Here is a 14036-nt window from a genome sequence, read left to right on the forward strand (position 1 = left end):
TTGTTAATTTTTATTTTATTAAAATATTGTTTTCCTTTTTTTACAATTTTCTTGGTTTTTGGTTTGTATTTTTGAAACAACAAAAAGTTATTTAATCCTAATGCGTAAATGCTTTTGTAACATTTTTCAGGTACTTTATGTTTTATGTGATATTTACTAATTTTGTCAAATAATCAAACCGCTTTCAATATGTAAATACAATGTTTTATGTGCACCAATTTTGAAAAAGAAAACTCGAACAAAAATATATAATTTATATTTTTTTTGTATTCAGGTCATAAAAATTAAACTAATATATGTAAGCATTTTAAAAGATTTTTTCGTGTAAAAAAATGTGCATGCTTGTTAAATAATATTTCTAAACTTTAACGCTTTGTATGTATGCTGTTTGTAAAGTTTAAATTGTTTAAAAGCAATGTTACCACCATTTTTATGTTTTTGTTTTGCAGATTTAGGTATAATAATAGGTAGACTAAAGTGTTCTAAAATTAAAAGTGAATAAAATTTGAGAACAAATCATTTGAAAGGTAAAGGTTTTTATTTGTTCAATAATTAGGCTAAGTTTTATATAAGAAGAATAAAGAAATGTGAATATATCAATTTATATTTTAAGAAATTCTTTTCTTTGTTTTGGACATAGATACAAAAAAATTAGAAAACAGTTTACAAATACTAAATTGCTTATTTCATTTATAAATAATTAATTAAATTTACTATTTGGAATTAATAAAAACAATTGCACCATAATAAGTTAGTTTATGACAAAGCAAATTATAAATCACCAAGTAAATGAAACAGCAATTAGGCATACATTCAACACAGTTTCTGAAAAATGCTTGGCAGTTAATTTCATTTTTTAAACTACTTTGTATGGCATCTTATTATGTTAAGAATTATGACATTATTCTATTATCTACAAATCTGCATATAATAAAACTCTATTGAAAACTTGTTTTTAAACCAAGCACTGCTATACAGTATTCCATGTAAGTAAAATTTAAATTCTTTTGATTGAAAATTTTTTTTTAGTTTGCTATGAAACTTTGGTTGCTAATCGTTCGTTTCTTATTTTGTTATTTCTTTGTTGCTCTTGTCGCATTAACCTTTCGATTCGTTTCCGTTCACCCATTTCTCTTAAAGCCTAAAATTTCAACATAACATTGTTAAAAATTAATTTTTTAATGATAAAGGGTTTAAGGTTTGTAGGTCAAAATTTAGTTATTAAAAAAAAATTTAGTTATTAAAGAATTATTAAAAAAAAATTATTACTTGTTTTTCATCAATATTCTCATCCTCCCATCCCCCGCCATCTTCATCCCAAGTCTCTAATTCCCCCTGAAATTAATTTTAATAATAAAAAATTTTAAAAGTAATTTTTAAATGAGCAGCAAAAATAAAAATTTTGTAATATATATAGGCACATATATGTTATATTATTTTTTTGTTAACTGACCGTAGTTTCAAAATCTAGGTCCTGTTTCATGGACAATCGATTTGAAGGTGCTTCTGTTCTGTTTTTTTGCACATAAATCTAAAAAATATAATCTAATTAGTATGTACATTAATGCAAGTAAGGACATAGTGTAATAAAATTGAAACTTTTATACCTTTTTAACACGAACTTTGGGTTCCATATCTTTAAAAAAGTTTTCTTGAGGTGGATCTTCTACAAAACAAATATTTTTAGCATTTATATTAAAATAAGACTTAGGGAGTGTTAGGAATAGGCAGATAAGATGAGTATACAAAAAACTCTTTTCCAACTCTCTTAAGATCTGTTACAACTTTTGTTGTAATAAATAAAATCCTTGTCTAATACCTTCGGCAATATTGTGGTTAGGTTGCTGTTGTGCCATTTGATTTTCAGTTTCAAAACCCTGATTGTCCCAACTTTCCCATTGTTGATTTTCAGAATCAAGTGTTTCAGAGGTTAGGTTTAAAGTGGGTCCTACCACTACAATGGATGTTGGTGCTTCGTCCTCATCCAGACCTACTTTTTTCCTCCGGAAGCTAAATTGCAAAATTAAATTGGTTTTAAGTTTGTTAATGCATTGTCGGTTAGTTAAAAGCTGCACTATTTTTTTCAAAACAAAAAAAATTAATTTCTTGCTAATTTAAAAGATAAATACAAAAATAAATGAATTAACCAAAGCAATTTTCGTGAACTTCGTATTATTCCCAAGACAATATGTTTAAAAAACAAAAGGATCCTCCAAAACATTTTGGTAACTTTAGTCTGAATACACAATATTAGGACGGGATTTTAATAAGTCTACTGATAAAATATTACGCATGGAAAATCCCCTTAACCCCCAGGATAAATGTGAGCCCCTTTCCCATTACATAAACAAACATTTGACCTGCAGTGTTGTCAAACTTTTTTATCGCAAATAACTTACAATTACTACCTTTTTATGTTTTGTTAATACCTGACATACTTAACTAAAATTAGGATCAATTGTTAGATGGAATAAATTATTGTCAATTTTGCTTGCTTGTTAAGATATTAGACAGATAGATTGCACTTTTCTTCGACCAGAGGTCCATGGTTCGATTCTTATGGTTTCTTGGCACAACATACTTGAATTATACGGCATTGTATTTTTATCTTAGCATTATTTTAAGTCATGATTAATATATGAAAAGCCTATAAAAAGATTGTAAAGTATTCAATTTTTACATTAACAAAAGCTTAAAATAGATTTTAGATATGCGTCAAAATAGTTTGGCAACTCTGCTATTTACTATGATTGTGTTTTGTTTCGTTTGGGTTGAACATAACTTGTAATAGGTTAAGAGGTATTAAATCGTTTTAGGGGTAAAAATTAAAGAGCTTCAAGGGTAATATATACACGTGCATAACTATAAGATTTTTTAGAAATTCGGGGTACTCAAATAGTTAATAAAATGGATTTTAAAAGTTGTTTTTTACGAACAGACAAATTAGTATTTTTTTTAATTTTCAAAAGATTTTAGGACAACAAAAGTAGTTCTTTAACTGCTTTAAAGACAAATGCACCTATGGAGTAGCAGTTTCAATTTATTATAATGCTTTAAATTGTTTGAAAAAGTAATTTTGCTGCTTGCAACTCTGCAAAAGATTAATTCGTTTATCTATTTTAAAAAGAAACCTGAAGAAACCTGCTAAAAAGCATAAATATGCTTCCTAATCATCATCAGCACCCACAAATGATGTTCCAGCAACATTCAGATGTAACTAAGCATTTGGTTTGAGTATCTGCATCTTTAAACTTAGGATGGGTTAACATTGTTAATAGGCTACTCTGTTGAAAAAAAAATAGAAAAAAATTAAATTTTTTTTTCTATTTGACAGGGCACAAACCTACGGGCTGAGGTTCCTCCTTTTATTCCAAGGAGCTCAGGAGATGGAGGTCCGAACTCTCTTCCTTCTTATGTCACCACTTGTTACCCTTTCGTACAAGAACAACAAGATGCCAGGTTTAAAAAGTTACTCTTTTATTAAGTTTTGTTAGTCGGTATTATGTTTAAAGTAGTTCTTATCAGCTTATAGGTCTATATGGTACTTAAGTTAAGGCAACCCGTTTCCTTAGCTTAAATCTTATCTGTTTTTTTATGCTTTAAAATTATTTTTAGCAATCATTTAATTCTATTGTGTATAATATTTAATTTCTTATAATCGATCTCATTAGAAAATGTTTAAAATTTTTTACAGAAACGGTTTGATGTCCCAACAACCTCACTCTAACAATAACAATTCACCCCGCTTTCCACCCCCATTTAACCCACAATATTTCCCTCTTGGCTTCACCCTTCCACCTCCTCAGCTGGGTAACTCGATCGGGGTAATGCCCCCTAGTTTTCCTCAACCTTCAAATATGTTTACAGGTAAAAAATCAAATTTTATTTTAAACATTTATTAGCACTTTCAAAACAACAGATTTGAAAATATATGTAAGTTTGACACTTTTTTTGGTTATAATTATTCATAGGAACTAAATTTTTGGTTAATGTTAAGTTAATTTTCCTAAATGTCAATTGTCAGTTAAGATTTTATGCATGATTACATTTAAACAGACGCTTTGTACTTATAAGTAACTTCAATAGAGTGAATACAATAAGGTTATTATTTACCAGGGACTTTTTCAACAAAACTATTTCTTTTTCAGAATTTATGATAAAAGCTTTTTACAGTAGGCAATAAAACAAATTTATAATATGAAATCTTTTAAATATAATTTGTATTACAACATTAAATCCTTATTTACTTTAATAGGGGGTTTATTTATACAAATTTATTTTTCTATTACGTCTTATATTTAACCCACAGTATAATTCAACCAAAGCCAAAGTAAACATTTTATTTAATGTCCGCTTAATATTTATATTTGGTTGCTATAAACAAACTGTTTTATTTATTTAGTTAATTCATTATTATTTAACTTTTTGTTGTACGTAAAAGTTTAAATTGTGGTTTTATTTTTAAGGAAATCTTGCCGATTCAAATTTGGTTTCAGCAGTTTACGGAGATCAAAGAACTAACCTTTTTGCTAATTATTCTTTTCAAAACGCTTCTGATAATGGAAATACTAGTAAAGTAAGTAAAATTAATACAATTTAAAACAGCAAAAAGGACTAACTTTTTTTGTTTTTTTTTAGCAAAGTCACTCAAATCGGAAAATCCTAAAAAGAAACGTTGGTATACAGAAAGAGGTAGAGATTCCTGAAACAAATGATAACAAAAATGATGAAGATGTGCCTGAAATGGTGGATTCATCCCAACAAACTGGTGAAATATTATTTTAGATAATTTGTTATTGCTTTCAAAATACACCCAGTGCATTTTTAGTGGAGCTTAGTGGACAATATGTTTTAGCAAAATAAAAATATATAAAAAAACAGCTGTTTGTGATGTGTGGGTAAATTATTGTGTGGGCAAATATTAGCTTAGAGTAGGTAACATAGTACAACAAAAATTACGCCGCATCGCAAGCTATTGACTAACATTCATAATTTTTTTACATATTTTTAGATTTTCCTCTAAGTATAGCTTGTAAATCGTTGACCGATCGGCCAAGTCCCTTGCGAAAATCATCGAAAAACAGACGTCGAAGGGCTGCAACACTCGCAGCTAATGGAGCTCATGACTCTTCAAGTGACCATGCAGATATTGACAGTGATTCAGGATATTACAGGTCAGTTAAAACATTTTTCAGAATAATATTAACATAAATAAATCTTATATTTTAAGAACATTATTTCTATTGCTAGTTTAGTTTACTATATTAAATAAAAGTTTTTAGGTATTTATTTTACTTCAAAATTTTATAAAGTCAATATGTTTATATATAGCATATGCTTAAATAAAATTTATATGTTTTAGTCCAAAGCACAGGTTTCCTCATAAGGTTAGTGGTGGAACAAGTACAACCGAGTTAACAAGGGAACCATCTTATATACACCAACAGGTAACTTATTATTCTAAGTGGGTTTAAAATTATCCTATTGTTGATAGGGAAAAATAATATTATTTCAACCTCTGTAAGGGTTCTATAGAATAGGTATTTATATGTAAACAGTATATATATATTATCAGATTAATTTTATCAAGTTTATTTTATTAAAAGAAATTTTATTTTATTAATATTTTTAGCCTGGAAATTCGCATACAAACTCTAACCTTCAACGCCTTTTATACATTCAACATAACAACACCGTGCCCCCTCCTACACTACTTTATCAAGTTCACCCTCAATCACAATCTAACCCATACTTAGGGGCTCTATCACCTCATGTTACACCCCCACCTCAGGGGTTGTTAAGTCTAGGTGGTCCTGGAGGGCCATCCCTTCTCATATCTCCCCCATCTACCTCTGTGTTAAGTATGTTACTTTTTTTTGTCCGTTGTGGATTTAAAATGTAGAATTAAGAATTAAACTTGGAATTAATTTTTTTTTAGATAATATGAATGGAAGAAATTCAGGAGTTATTAAACCACCTTCTCCTATGCAGGTATTTACTTACATTATGTTATTTAAAAACATTAAATTAAAAAAAAACTATGTACTTACCTACTTTTCTATTCACAAAATTATAAAATTTTCTTTTGTTTAGTTGCAACAAAATGTTGTTTGGGGTTCCCCCTCACAATATTACCCCAACAACTATGCCCCTAAAATACTACAACCCAAACAACAACTACAATACAACAACAATCAGGGTTACAAGAACTACAAAAACAACAACAAACACAGACAACAATACAACAACAAAACGATAACAACTATTCCAGATGGATTTAATAACAGAAATATAAATCAAGACAGAAGAAAGGAACATTATGGAAACAACATGAATCCACAACAGCAGCTACAACAACAAATGCCAATAATGCTGTCTGTAAGTGTTATTGTTTAAAATCTATATTAGTATTAGATTTTTGTTTGGTGTATGTTTGCCTAGTTTCAAATTGTTTAATTATTTGTTTAACTGCTGACAGTGTAATTTAACACCAAAAAAGAAAATACAAGTGTCAGTTTACTAAAACAGTTGTCTAATTTTTCTATTTCTATTCTTTTAATAAACCAGGCATAATATTTTAATTCTTTCGAAAGGGTGACTAGGCCAATTTTTTGAATAATCTTAACTCATTTTTTACTTTAAATTTAGAAATTTTTTTACAAATCTTTTTATTTCAAAATTTTTTTTTAGGATGTTCAAGAGTTTCCTGGTTTAGGTGGATCAGGTTATCAACAACAAAGTGGATTTGGTAGCGTTTTATCTTACAGTAATGTTGTTATGGGAAAAACCTCACCCAAGCCTCTAGTAAGTAGAATTGTAACATCTATTGTATTTTATTCTCTATTTAGATGTTAAAGTTATAAATAAAGCTAGAGATTTGAATTTTTTTTGTATATAAATATCAGTTTTATTCTAAGGTCTGTGTAAATTTGCTTTTTGGCCTGTACTTATTGTTCTATAAATAAAAACATCATTTGGTCTTAAACCTTAATCTAAAAATTTTTATGAAGGCTTATTCTTAAAATTTTGTAATTTTGAATCCTACATTTCGTTTTTATTTTTGTATGACATTTAAAATTGGCATGTTATGAATGTTACTTTTATTTTGATGATGTTTTGGCAATGTTTTTTGGGGGATATTTGTCAATTGGATGTTTGTGAAAGTTTATTTTTACTCCTGACATTTTAACTTCCTCTTGAGTTACGCAACTTGACTGTCAACACTGTCGTCTTTTACGTAACATTCATAGTATACTAGTTCCTAGAATTAATAATAAGTTATAATTGTTTTGATATATTTTTGTTAGGGTAAATTTTATCAATATGCCTTATAGCATATGCTAACTAAATTAGGAAAATTTTGTTTGTTAACATATTGAAAGGATTTTTAAAATAATTTCGCAATTATTTTTTTAATTTTGTGTATTAATCTAACTTTTATTACTTTTCAAGTTTGTTTTGTTAATTTTTTTTTAGAACTTGGCTCAAATGGAAAATGCTGACGACAAGAATGCACAGAAGAACAGAAAAAGACGAAAAAAGGCAGAACGAGCGTCAAAAGCAGCTGACGAAGAATATGCAGAGATCAGTAAGGAACAAGAAAATATCAAGGTAAGTTAAATAAACAAAGTGAAAAACAATATTTTAATCAATTAATTTAAAATCTTTTTTAATTTTTGTTTTATCAAATTTTAAAAATTTAATTTCCAGAAAGCTTTAAAAAAAACTGCGGCCAGCAGGAATCGATCCAAGACCCCCATGTTAGATCTGGGTGAAATATTCACAAAGTTTGAGCAGAGAGGCACTTCAAAACAAACTCAGTCCAGAAATGTGATTAGAATTGGAGGTGGACTTGCACTTTCAATTGACGAAGCAGGAAAGCAACAAGATATAAGGTGAAGTTACTTATTTTAAGACTCATTTTATTTTTTTTAAATTTATTTATTTTTGAGTAACATACATTACCAACCCCAACCCAGTCTCAAGTTGCCTTTTCCTGTTTATAAATTATAGTTGCCTGCTAATTAAACTGCTGATTTAGTGCTTTTATTTGTTGGTGGTGACAAAGTTGACATATATAAATACACAATTGGTAATTTTTTTTTTCTCAGATTTTCAGTTTCTATCTAAGCTTTAAAAACATATTTCACTTTAATTTTAATGCCTTATTGTATGTTGTGTTTTGTTTAGAGCTCCAAGCAAAGTTCCAATGAATATGCTGGACTCAACAGGGCCGGTACAAAAGAGAGGAAAAGAAAGAGAAGTTCCTAAAACTAAAAAACCAAGTGCTCTCAAGAAGGTGGTTTTATATTGACTTACACTCAAAACTTAATTTAATAAATTTTTTGTGTACTTTAGTTTTTAAACAATGCACTTGTTGTAGGGTACTCAGGCAAATATATAGGGTTAGGTGTTTATTGAATAAAGTGATTTCATTTTAAAGTATTGGTAAATAAAAAAATATGTTGTTTACTTTTAAATGATATCATTTTCATTTTAACTTTATTGGATTTTTTTGTAACCACGTCTATAATTTACAGACCTTAATTTTGATTTTTGTTTATAGGTGATCCTAAAAGAGCGGGAGGAGAAGAAGGAAAATCGAATCAACCTCCTGACAACTTCTGATGTTCCGGAAACAGATATTCCTTCTTATCCACCTGCCATCTTAAATTCACTACCCGGTTTGTTTTATTGTTAAATTTTTTTTCATAATGGCGATTATTTACTTTTATATTACCATAACAGAAGGTTTAAAGCCAAACCATACTACCAGAAAAATGTTATACAAACTGGTAAATTCAACTTTAGACTGGGTTAAAGTAATAAAAGTAACATTTTAATTAGGCTGTTAAGGTTTTTTTTGCGAACGCTCTCAAATATTTTTTCTGAATGTATTTTTAAATTTATTTTGTCATGGCTCTATAATTTGATAGCCTTATAAAGCTATACTTTAATATTTACCCATACATTTAAGGGATTAAAACCAAAAATTAAATAATTATACACAAGTTTAATTCATTATTTGGGTGTACAACATGGTCATTTGTATACAAATTGGACTCCACCCTTTTTGCTGTATGGCAAGATTTGGGTGTGAATTCTATTTTAAAATTTTCGAGTTATTCATATTTTTATGGTTGACTGATACCGCAAAACTTCTAATATTTACAATCTGACGTAAACCTTTAACATTCAATTCTAGTATCTGTCATTGAGCTTTAAAATTAATCTTAGCTGTATAATAATGTTAACAATTTTTTTTTCCATTTTTTTAAATTTTTTTTTATTTTTAGCAAACAGTCAAGACGATCAAATAGAAAACAAGATTGCCCAACTTACAATTGAAAACTTGCCGTCAAATATACCTCAAATACACAGCAGAAGATACAGAGAGTAAATTTATTTGCATCTTGTTAGTTTCAAAGGAATTTAAAACCTTTTTCAACCGTTTTTTTTTATTTTTGCTTAGATATTGTTGCCAAGTATTGGACAAGAGAATTGATGAAACCTGTACAACTATCCTTCAAAAACTTGTTCAATTCCAAGATAGGTTTGTCAAAAAAAAAAAAATTGCAAATAAAATAATTCATACCTCAATATTGCTTGACAAGATTTGGTGTAATTTTTAGCATCATTATAAAAATACTTGTTAAGTGCCAGCACTGTAGGTTGCATTACTAACTACTTGGTTAATTAATGTTGAATTAGTTGTCATAATATTTGCCTTTGCACCACTAGGGTAAAATTATGTAAATACTACTTTGACTATTGAGCTTAAGTATATATATATTACTGATACATTCCAGCATTTTATTATAGTTCTATGTACAAATTTTATATACAGACTTTACCAAAAAGATCCAATGAAAGCCAAAATGAAAAGAAGACTCGTCATGGGCTTACGAGAGGTCACAAAACATCTTAAACTAAAGAAGTTAAAATGTGTTATCATATCACCCAACCTAGAGAAAATACAGTCTAAAGGTAAGGCAGTAGTTTTCCTTATATCCCAATTAGTGGTTGAGTATTAACTAACTTCTACATTTGCAGTAGATATAATATAGAGCATGTTTTTAATTTGTTATAGCAGTTACTACAGCACTTTTTTAGCTATTAAAAAAATTGCTTATTGTTTATTCTGTAGTTCTTATATTTAAGGACACTAAGGTTATGATGATATAAATCTAATTTTTCGACACTTGATTTGATTGGTATGTTTGAAATTAAAGATGTTCTGAAAATAAGTATGATCCGTTAAAGGCATGTAATTTGGTATAAAAAAAGTTTAGCGTCTTTCAAAAAAAAACAGAATATCTTTAGGTCTTATTTTGATATGGTGTATGACTTAAATAATCATGTTGGCAGTTAGGTCTTTTCTTTATTGTTAAATCTCTCTTAACTTAAATGTCATTAAATTTTCTCCCTTTTCTTGTTAAATCGGCATGTTATTTTTACTTCTTTGTTTGGTTTTGCATTTATTATCATTCTTCTATAACTTATAGTAAGGAGAAATTATGGTTTTTATCTATGAATTTTAATTGTAGAAGTGCTTGTATTATCTTTTTAGTTTATCTTTTATTGTTTGATAGTTGTCTTGTGATTTTTTTCTTTACTTTTAAGCATGTTAGCTAAAACTTTGATTCTTTTTGAAATTTGATTTAATTTTAGTTGTGTTTTAATTTTTGTATAACTTGAGAAATTGTTTTTAAAATAAAAGTAAATTAATTTAAAAATTATTAGAAAAACAACGTAATTCAAAGAGTAAACTACTTTTGCCAGGTAATGTATGCAATGAAAATTGGTGCAGCTTTTTTTGTTTGTTTATGAATCATTTCTATATTAAATAGTAAACTAGAAAATATATAGAAATCATTACTTTAAAAATATTCAAGAATTACTTTTCCTAGCTCAAATATTCAACTGTTAATGTTATTTTCTAAAAATAAATCCACAAAGAGGTAAATCTTTATGCTTACATTTATTCATGCAGGAGGTCTGGATGATGCCTTACAAAACATCCTGAATATGTGTGAGGAACAGAATGTGACATATGTGTTCGCACTTGGTAGAAAAGCAATGGGCAGAGCAGTTTGTAAGCTTGTTCCTGTGAGCATTATTGGAGTTTTTGATTACAATGGGGCAGAGGTAATTGCTTTGAATTCATGACCTTAGGTGGTGCTTTTCTATTAAACACTGCTATCTGTTAAACATTACTTTAGCTGTAAAATGAAATACCGTTTTCGTGTTGAGACTATGGGTTCAATAATAATCAAGCAAGTTTAATTTTTATAGGAACATTACAAACAGCTTGTTGAGTTGGTTTCAGAAGCTCAGAATAAATACAAAGAAATGGTTTCTATTTATCAGCAAGAGGTTAATGAAGTCACCACTCAATCTGCGGTAAGACATTTTTATACCTAAGTAATTTTTTTAATTCTAAAAACAACATTATAGGGCAACGTGATGATATTGATCCTAATATTACTTCAAAATTTTACAAAAAAATATTCTTTCTTTTTGATATAATCCCTCGATTGTTTTTAGCCTGCCCCAGCTACAGGTTCAAAAAGGTTTAGTCACATGGGTCATTCTCGTAACCCCTCTGCAGCCAGCTGTGTGTCATTCGCTAGTTTTATATCAGAACCCATCTCTGAGCTCAATGAAGGTTCGTTTTCTAATATTTTTAATTTAGAATTTTAATTTTATAGTTGCTTAACTAAATTTTTTTCGATTTAGCGAGTAATTGGAGAGTGATGATGGGAGCTGATGAGACGAGTCTGTCTCCTCCTCCTGAAAAAGAGTCACCTGCATCCTCGGATCAGGATGACAAAACAGAGAGAAGACCCAGCCAGGAAGATCTTAGTAGGAAGGGATCGGGAAGCACAGTGGTTGAGGGGAAAAATTTGGTGGTCAAGATCACAAAGGAAGACACACTAAAAGAAGAGGATGATCAGACCTCTGAAACTGAAGATCAGAAATCATCTCCTCCCAAGTTGTTGAATAACTCGTTTGCATCAACGACGAGCACTTTAAAAAATCTTAATCTTCCAACAACATCCACTTCCTCTAGGGAAGTTTTGATCTCAAGTATTTCTCCTTCGGATGGGTCCTCGATGCAGGATCGGATCAATTTGTGGTTAGAGGATGCAACAAGATCGGTTCACGATTTCAATCTCTCGTCTCCGGACACTGAGCATCTTCCTCCAGTTATGGAGGAAAACTTAAGCGAAACATCGAATGATGAAGTTGAGAACTTGACATTTGAAAAACTTGAGGACAGTGGTGAGCAGCTAGATGAAGTCCCTGACAACCAGAGTGATGTCATCACTGAAAATGATGATGTCATATTAGTTGACGAGACTAAATCAAAAGTTGATGATGTCACTTCTGTTAATGATGATGTCACTACTGTAAATAATGATGTTGTTTCTGAAGGCGAGGCGAAATGCAATGCTGACACTACAGAAAATGATGATGTCACTAATGATGACACAGCATCTAGTGATGTCATCAACACAGAAACAAGTTGCAATGATGTAACAAAAGACAACACTCCGGAAAAGGAGTGAAATTTAAGTGTTAGTAAAGTTCAAAAAGAGTTCCGATTGTTTTTTTAATTGTTTATGACGAGCTCAAAAAAAAGACGATTAAAGTCTAATTAAACCAGCATTATTGTTTTAAATACACCATTTTTTTGTAATTCATCATTACTTTAACTAAAGTTCCCTTAAATAAATTTATTTATGAATGTTTTCTTTTAATACACTCAATCGATATTTGATAGAATTTAAATAAAGTAAAATGTATAAACTTTTATGTAAAAATAGTTTTAAGGTAGTAGATTTCAGTGTGAAAATGTCTAAAAAATTTCCCTTTTTTTGTGTTATGTTATTATCTGCTGTTTGTGTTTATGTAGTAGTTGGCTTGGCTTTTAACGGATGCTACATCTTAATGAAACAAAAAAAGTTTGCTGATTGAGGTGTTTATGAAGTTGAAAATAATATTTTTAAGTTAAAAAATTTAATTAACTAGCGCTCAATTATTTTCTATGTTAAATTTGTATTGCTTTATTTTTCAGTATTTATTAAAGAGTATATTAACATTTTTATTATCGTTTCATTGTGTTATTTGCAAGTTTAAAAGGCTTCAAAATTCAATAATTTCGACCTGACTTATGCATTTAGAATAATATCTAAATTTTTGCAATTGAATATTTTTGCCATTAACTTTGTCTAATTAACATAAACATTATTTATATTGTGTTATACAGCACAAATCAATATTTACTTTTACTCAATTTATTTTGATTGGTAAAAAAATTATTTTAAAAATTTCTTTATAAAACAGTTTTTTTATGGGTGATTATTTGTCTATGCAAATATCTGGATATTTGAATATAATAACATTGTATATTTCATTTACTTTATCCAATAAATAAAATGCTAACAATGAAATCAAAATTCAATGTTTTATTTTTAAAAAAATAGACTGCATCAAAAACATATTTGTTATTAGTTTTTGTTCTAACTACAAGGGGTTAGTTTTTTATGGTTGAATCCGGGAGGGTTGTGATACTGACACTGTGACGTGTTTGAGCTATCCTTAAGCACCTGGCTCAAAGACAAACAGTGTGGCAGTAATGTTGCTCGAACCAAAAGCCTCTGGGCTCGCAGTCAGATGCCATAAATCTTAATGTAAACCTTAATACATATGGCATGTTTTTGATTTTGTCATATTTTTCCGTCGCATTATTGTTATAATTTTTGTTTATCTTCAAATTTACTTTTTTTTTATGCGCGAAAAAACCGGACTTAAAAAAATAAAAATTCTAATATTCGGACATCTGGCGAGGATAAAGCAGGGAGAGCGTGTGGGGAAAAAGTGATTGGAATCCTGTGGTGTAAAAGTTATTGATACTATTAAAATCTAAAGTTGATAAAGTTTGTGTAAAAAACGTGTGTAGAACTTTTTTAAAACTGCATATTACCTGGGTTAAGACTTTAAAAAAGTTGCTGCAAATGTATTAGTGAGTT

General features: G+C 29.0%; 2 protein-coding genes across 4 annotated transcripts; one reads left to right on the plus strand and one right to left on the minus strand.

The window, feature by feature from the left end:
• Positions 1-325: 325 nt before the first annotated feature.
• On the minus strand, positions 326-3396 carry LOC145760498 (uncharacterized). 2 transcript variants are annotated; one of them, XM_082574402.1, is made up of 6 exons: positions 3142-3396; positions 1820-2010; positions 1608-1666; positions 1454-1531; positions 1270-1335; positions 326-1141 (listed from the first exon to the last, which is right to left on the minus strand). In XM_082574402.1, exons 1-6 carry the CDS (start codon positions 3153-3155, stop codon positions 1034-1036), a joined length of 516 nt encoding a protein of 171 aa, XP_082430528.1. In that variant the 5' UTR covers positions 3156-3396; the 3' UTR covers positions 326-1033. The 2 variants fall into 2 exon arrangements, with proteins under 2 accessions (XP_082430528.1, XP_082430526.1); XM_082574400.1 differs by lacking the exon at positions 3142-3396 and adding an exon at positions 2148-2336.
• On the plus strand, positions 2859-13350 carry LOC145760494 (uncharacterized). 2 transcript variants are annotated; one of them, XM_082574396.1, is made up of 23 exons: positions 2859-3213; positions 3335-3459; positions 3695-3867; positions 4467-4576; positions 4639-4768; positions 5012-5174; positions 5363-5447; positions 5633-5861; positions 5939-5991; positions 6094-6378; positions 6691-6804; positions 7477-7611; positions 7711-7895; positions 8191-8299; positions 8567-8684; positions 9297-9396; positions 9473-9553; positions 9848-9987; positions 10744-10782; positions 10994-11148; positions 11296-11403; positions 11548-11668; positions 11740-13350. In XM_082574396.1, exons 1-23 carry the CDS (start codon positions 3160-3162, stop codon positions 12570-12572), a joined length of 3645 nt encoding a protein of 1214 aa, XP_082430522.1. In that variant the 5' UTR covers positions 2859-3159; the 3' UTR covers positions 12573-13350. The 2 variants fall into 2 exon arrangements, with proteins under 2 accessions (XP_082430522.1, XP_082430523.1); XM_082574397.1 differs by lacking the exon at positions 10744-10782.
• Positions 13351-14036: the final 686 nt, after the last annotated feature.

This window comes from Corella eumyota, chromosome 7 (genome assembly GCF_963082875.1).
Source record: "Corella eumyota chromosome 7, kaCorEumy4.1, whole genome shotgun sequence".
In the NCBI taxonomy this organism is placed as follows: domain Eukaryota; kingdom Metazoa; phylum Chordata; class Ascidiacea; order Phlebobranchia; family Corellidae; genus Corella; species Corella eumyota.

Excerpts from the sequence above, each read along its gene's own strand:
- LOC145760498 (XM_082574400.1), bottom strand. The coding sequence starts at position 2,221 with ATGTTTTGGAGGATCCTTTTGTTTTTTAAACATATTGTCTTGGGAATA. Across the intron at positions 1,336-1,453 it reads ACCTAGATTTTGAAACTACG|GGGGAATTAGAGACTTGGGA; the intron begins GTCAGTTAACAA and ends AATTAATTTCAG. Across the intron at positions 1,142-1,269 it reads AGAATATTGATGAAAAACAA|GCTTTAAGAGAAATGGGTGA; the intron begins GTAATAATTTTT and ends TTGAAATTTTAG.
- LOC145760494 (XM_082574396.1), top strand. The coding sequence starts at position 3,160 with ATGCTTCCTAATCATCATCAGCACCCACAAATGATGTTCCAGCAACAT. Across the intron at positions 3,868-4,466 it reads ACCTTCAAATATGTTTACAG|GAAATCTTGCCGATTCAAAT; the intron begins GTAAAAAATCAA and ends TTTATTTTTAAG. Across the intron at positions 7,612-7,710 it reads AGGAACAAGAAAATATCAAG|AAAGCTTTAAAAAAAACTGC; the intron begins GTAAGTTAAATA and ends TTTAATTTCCAG.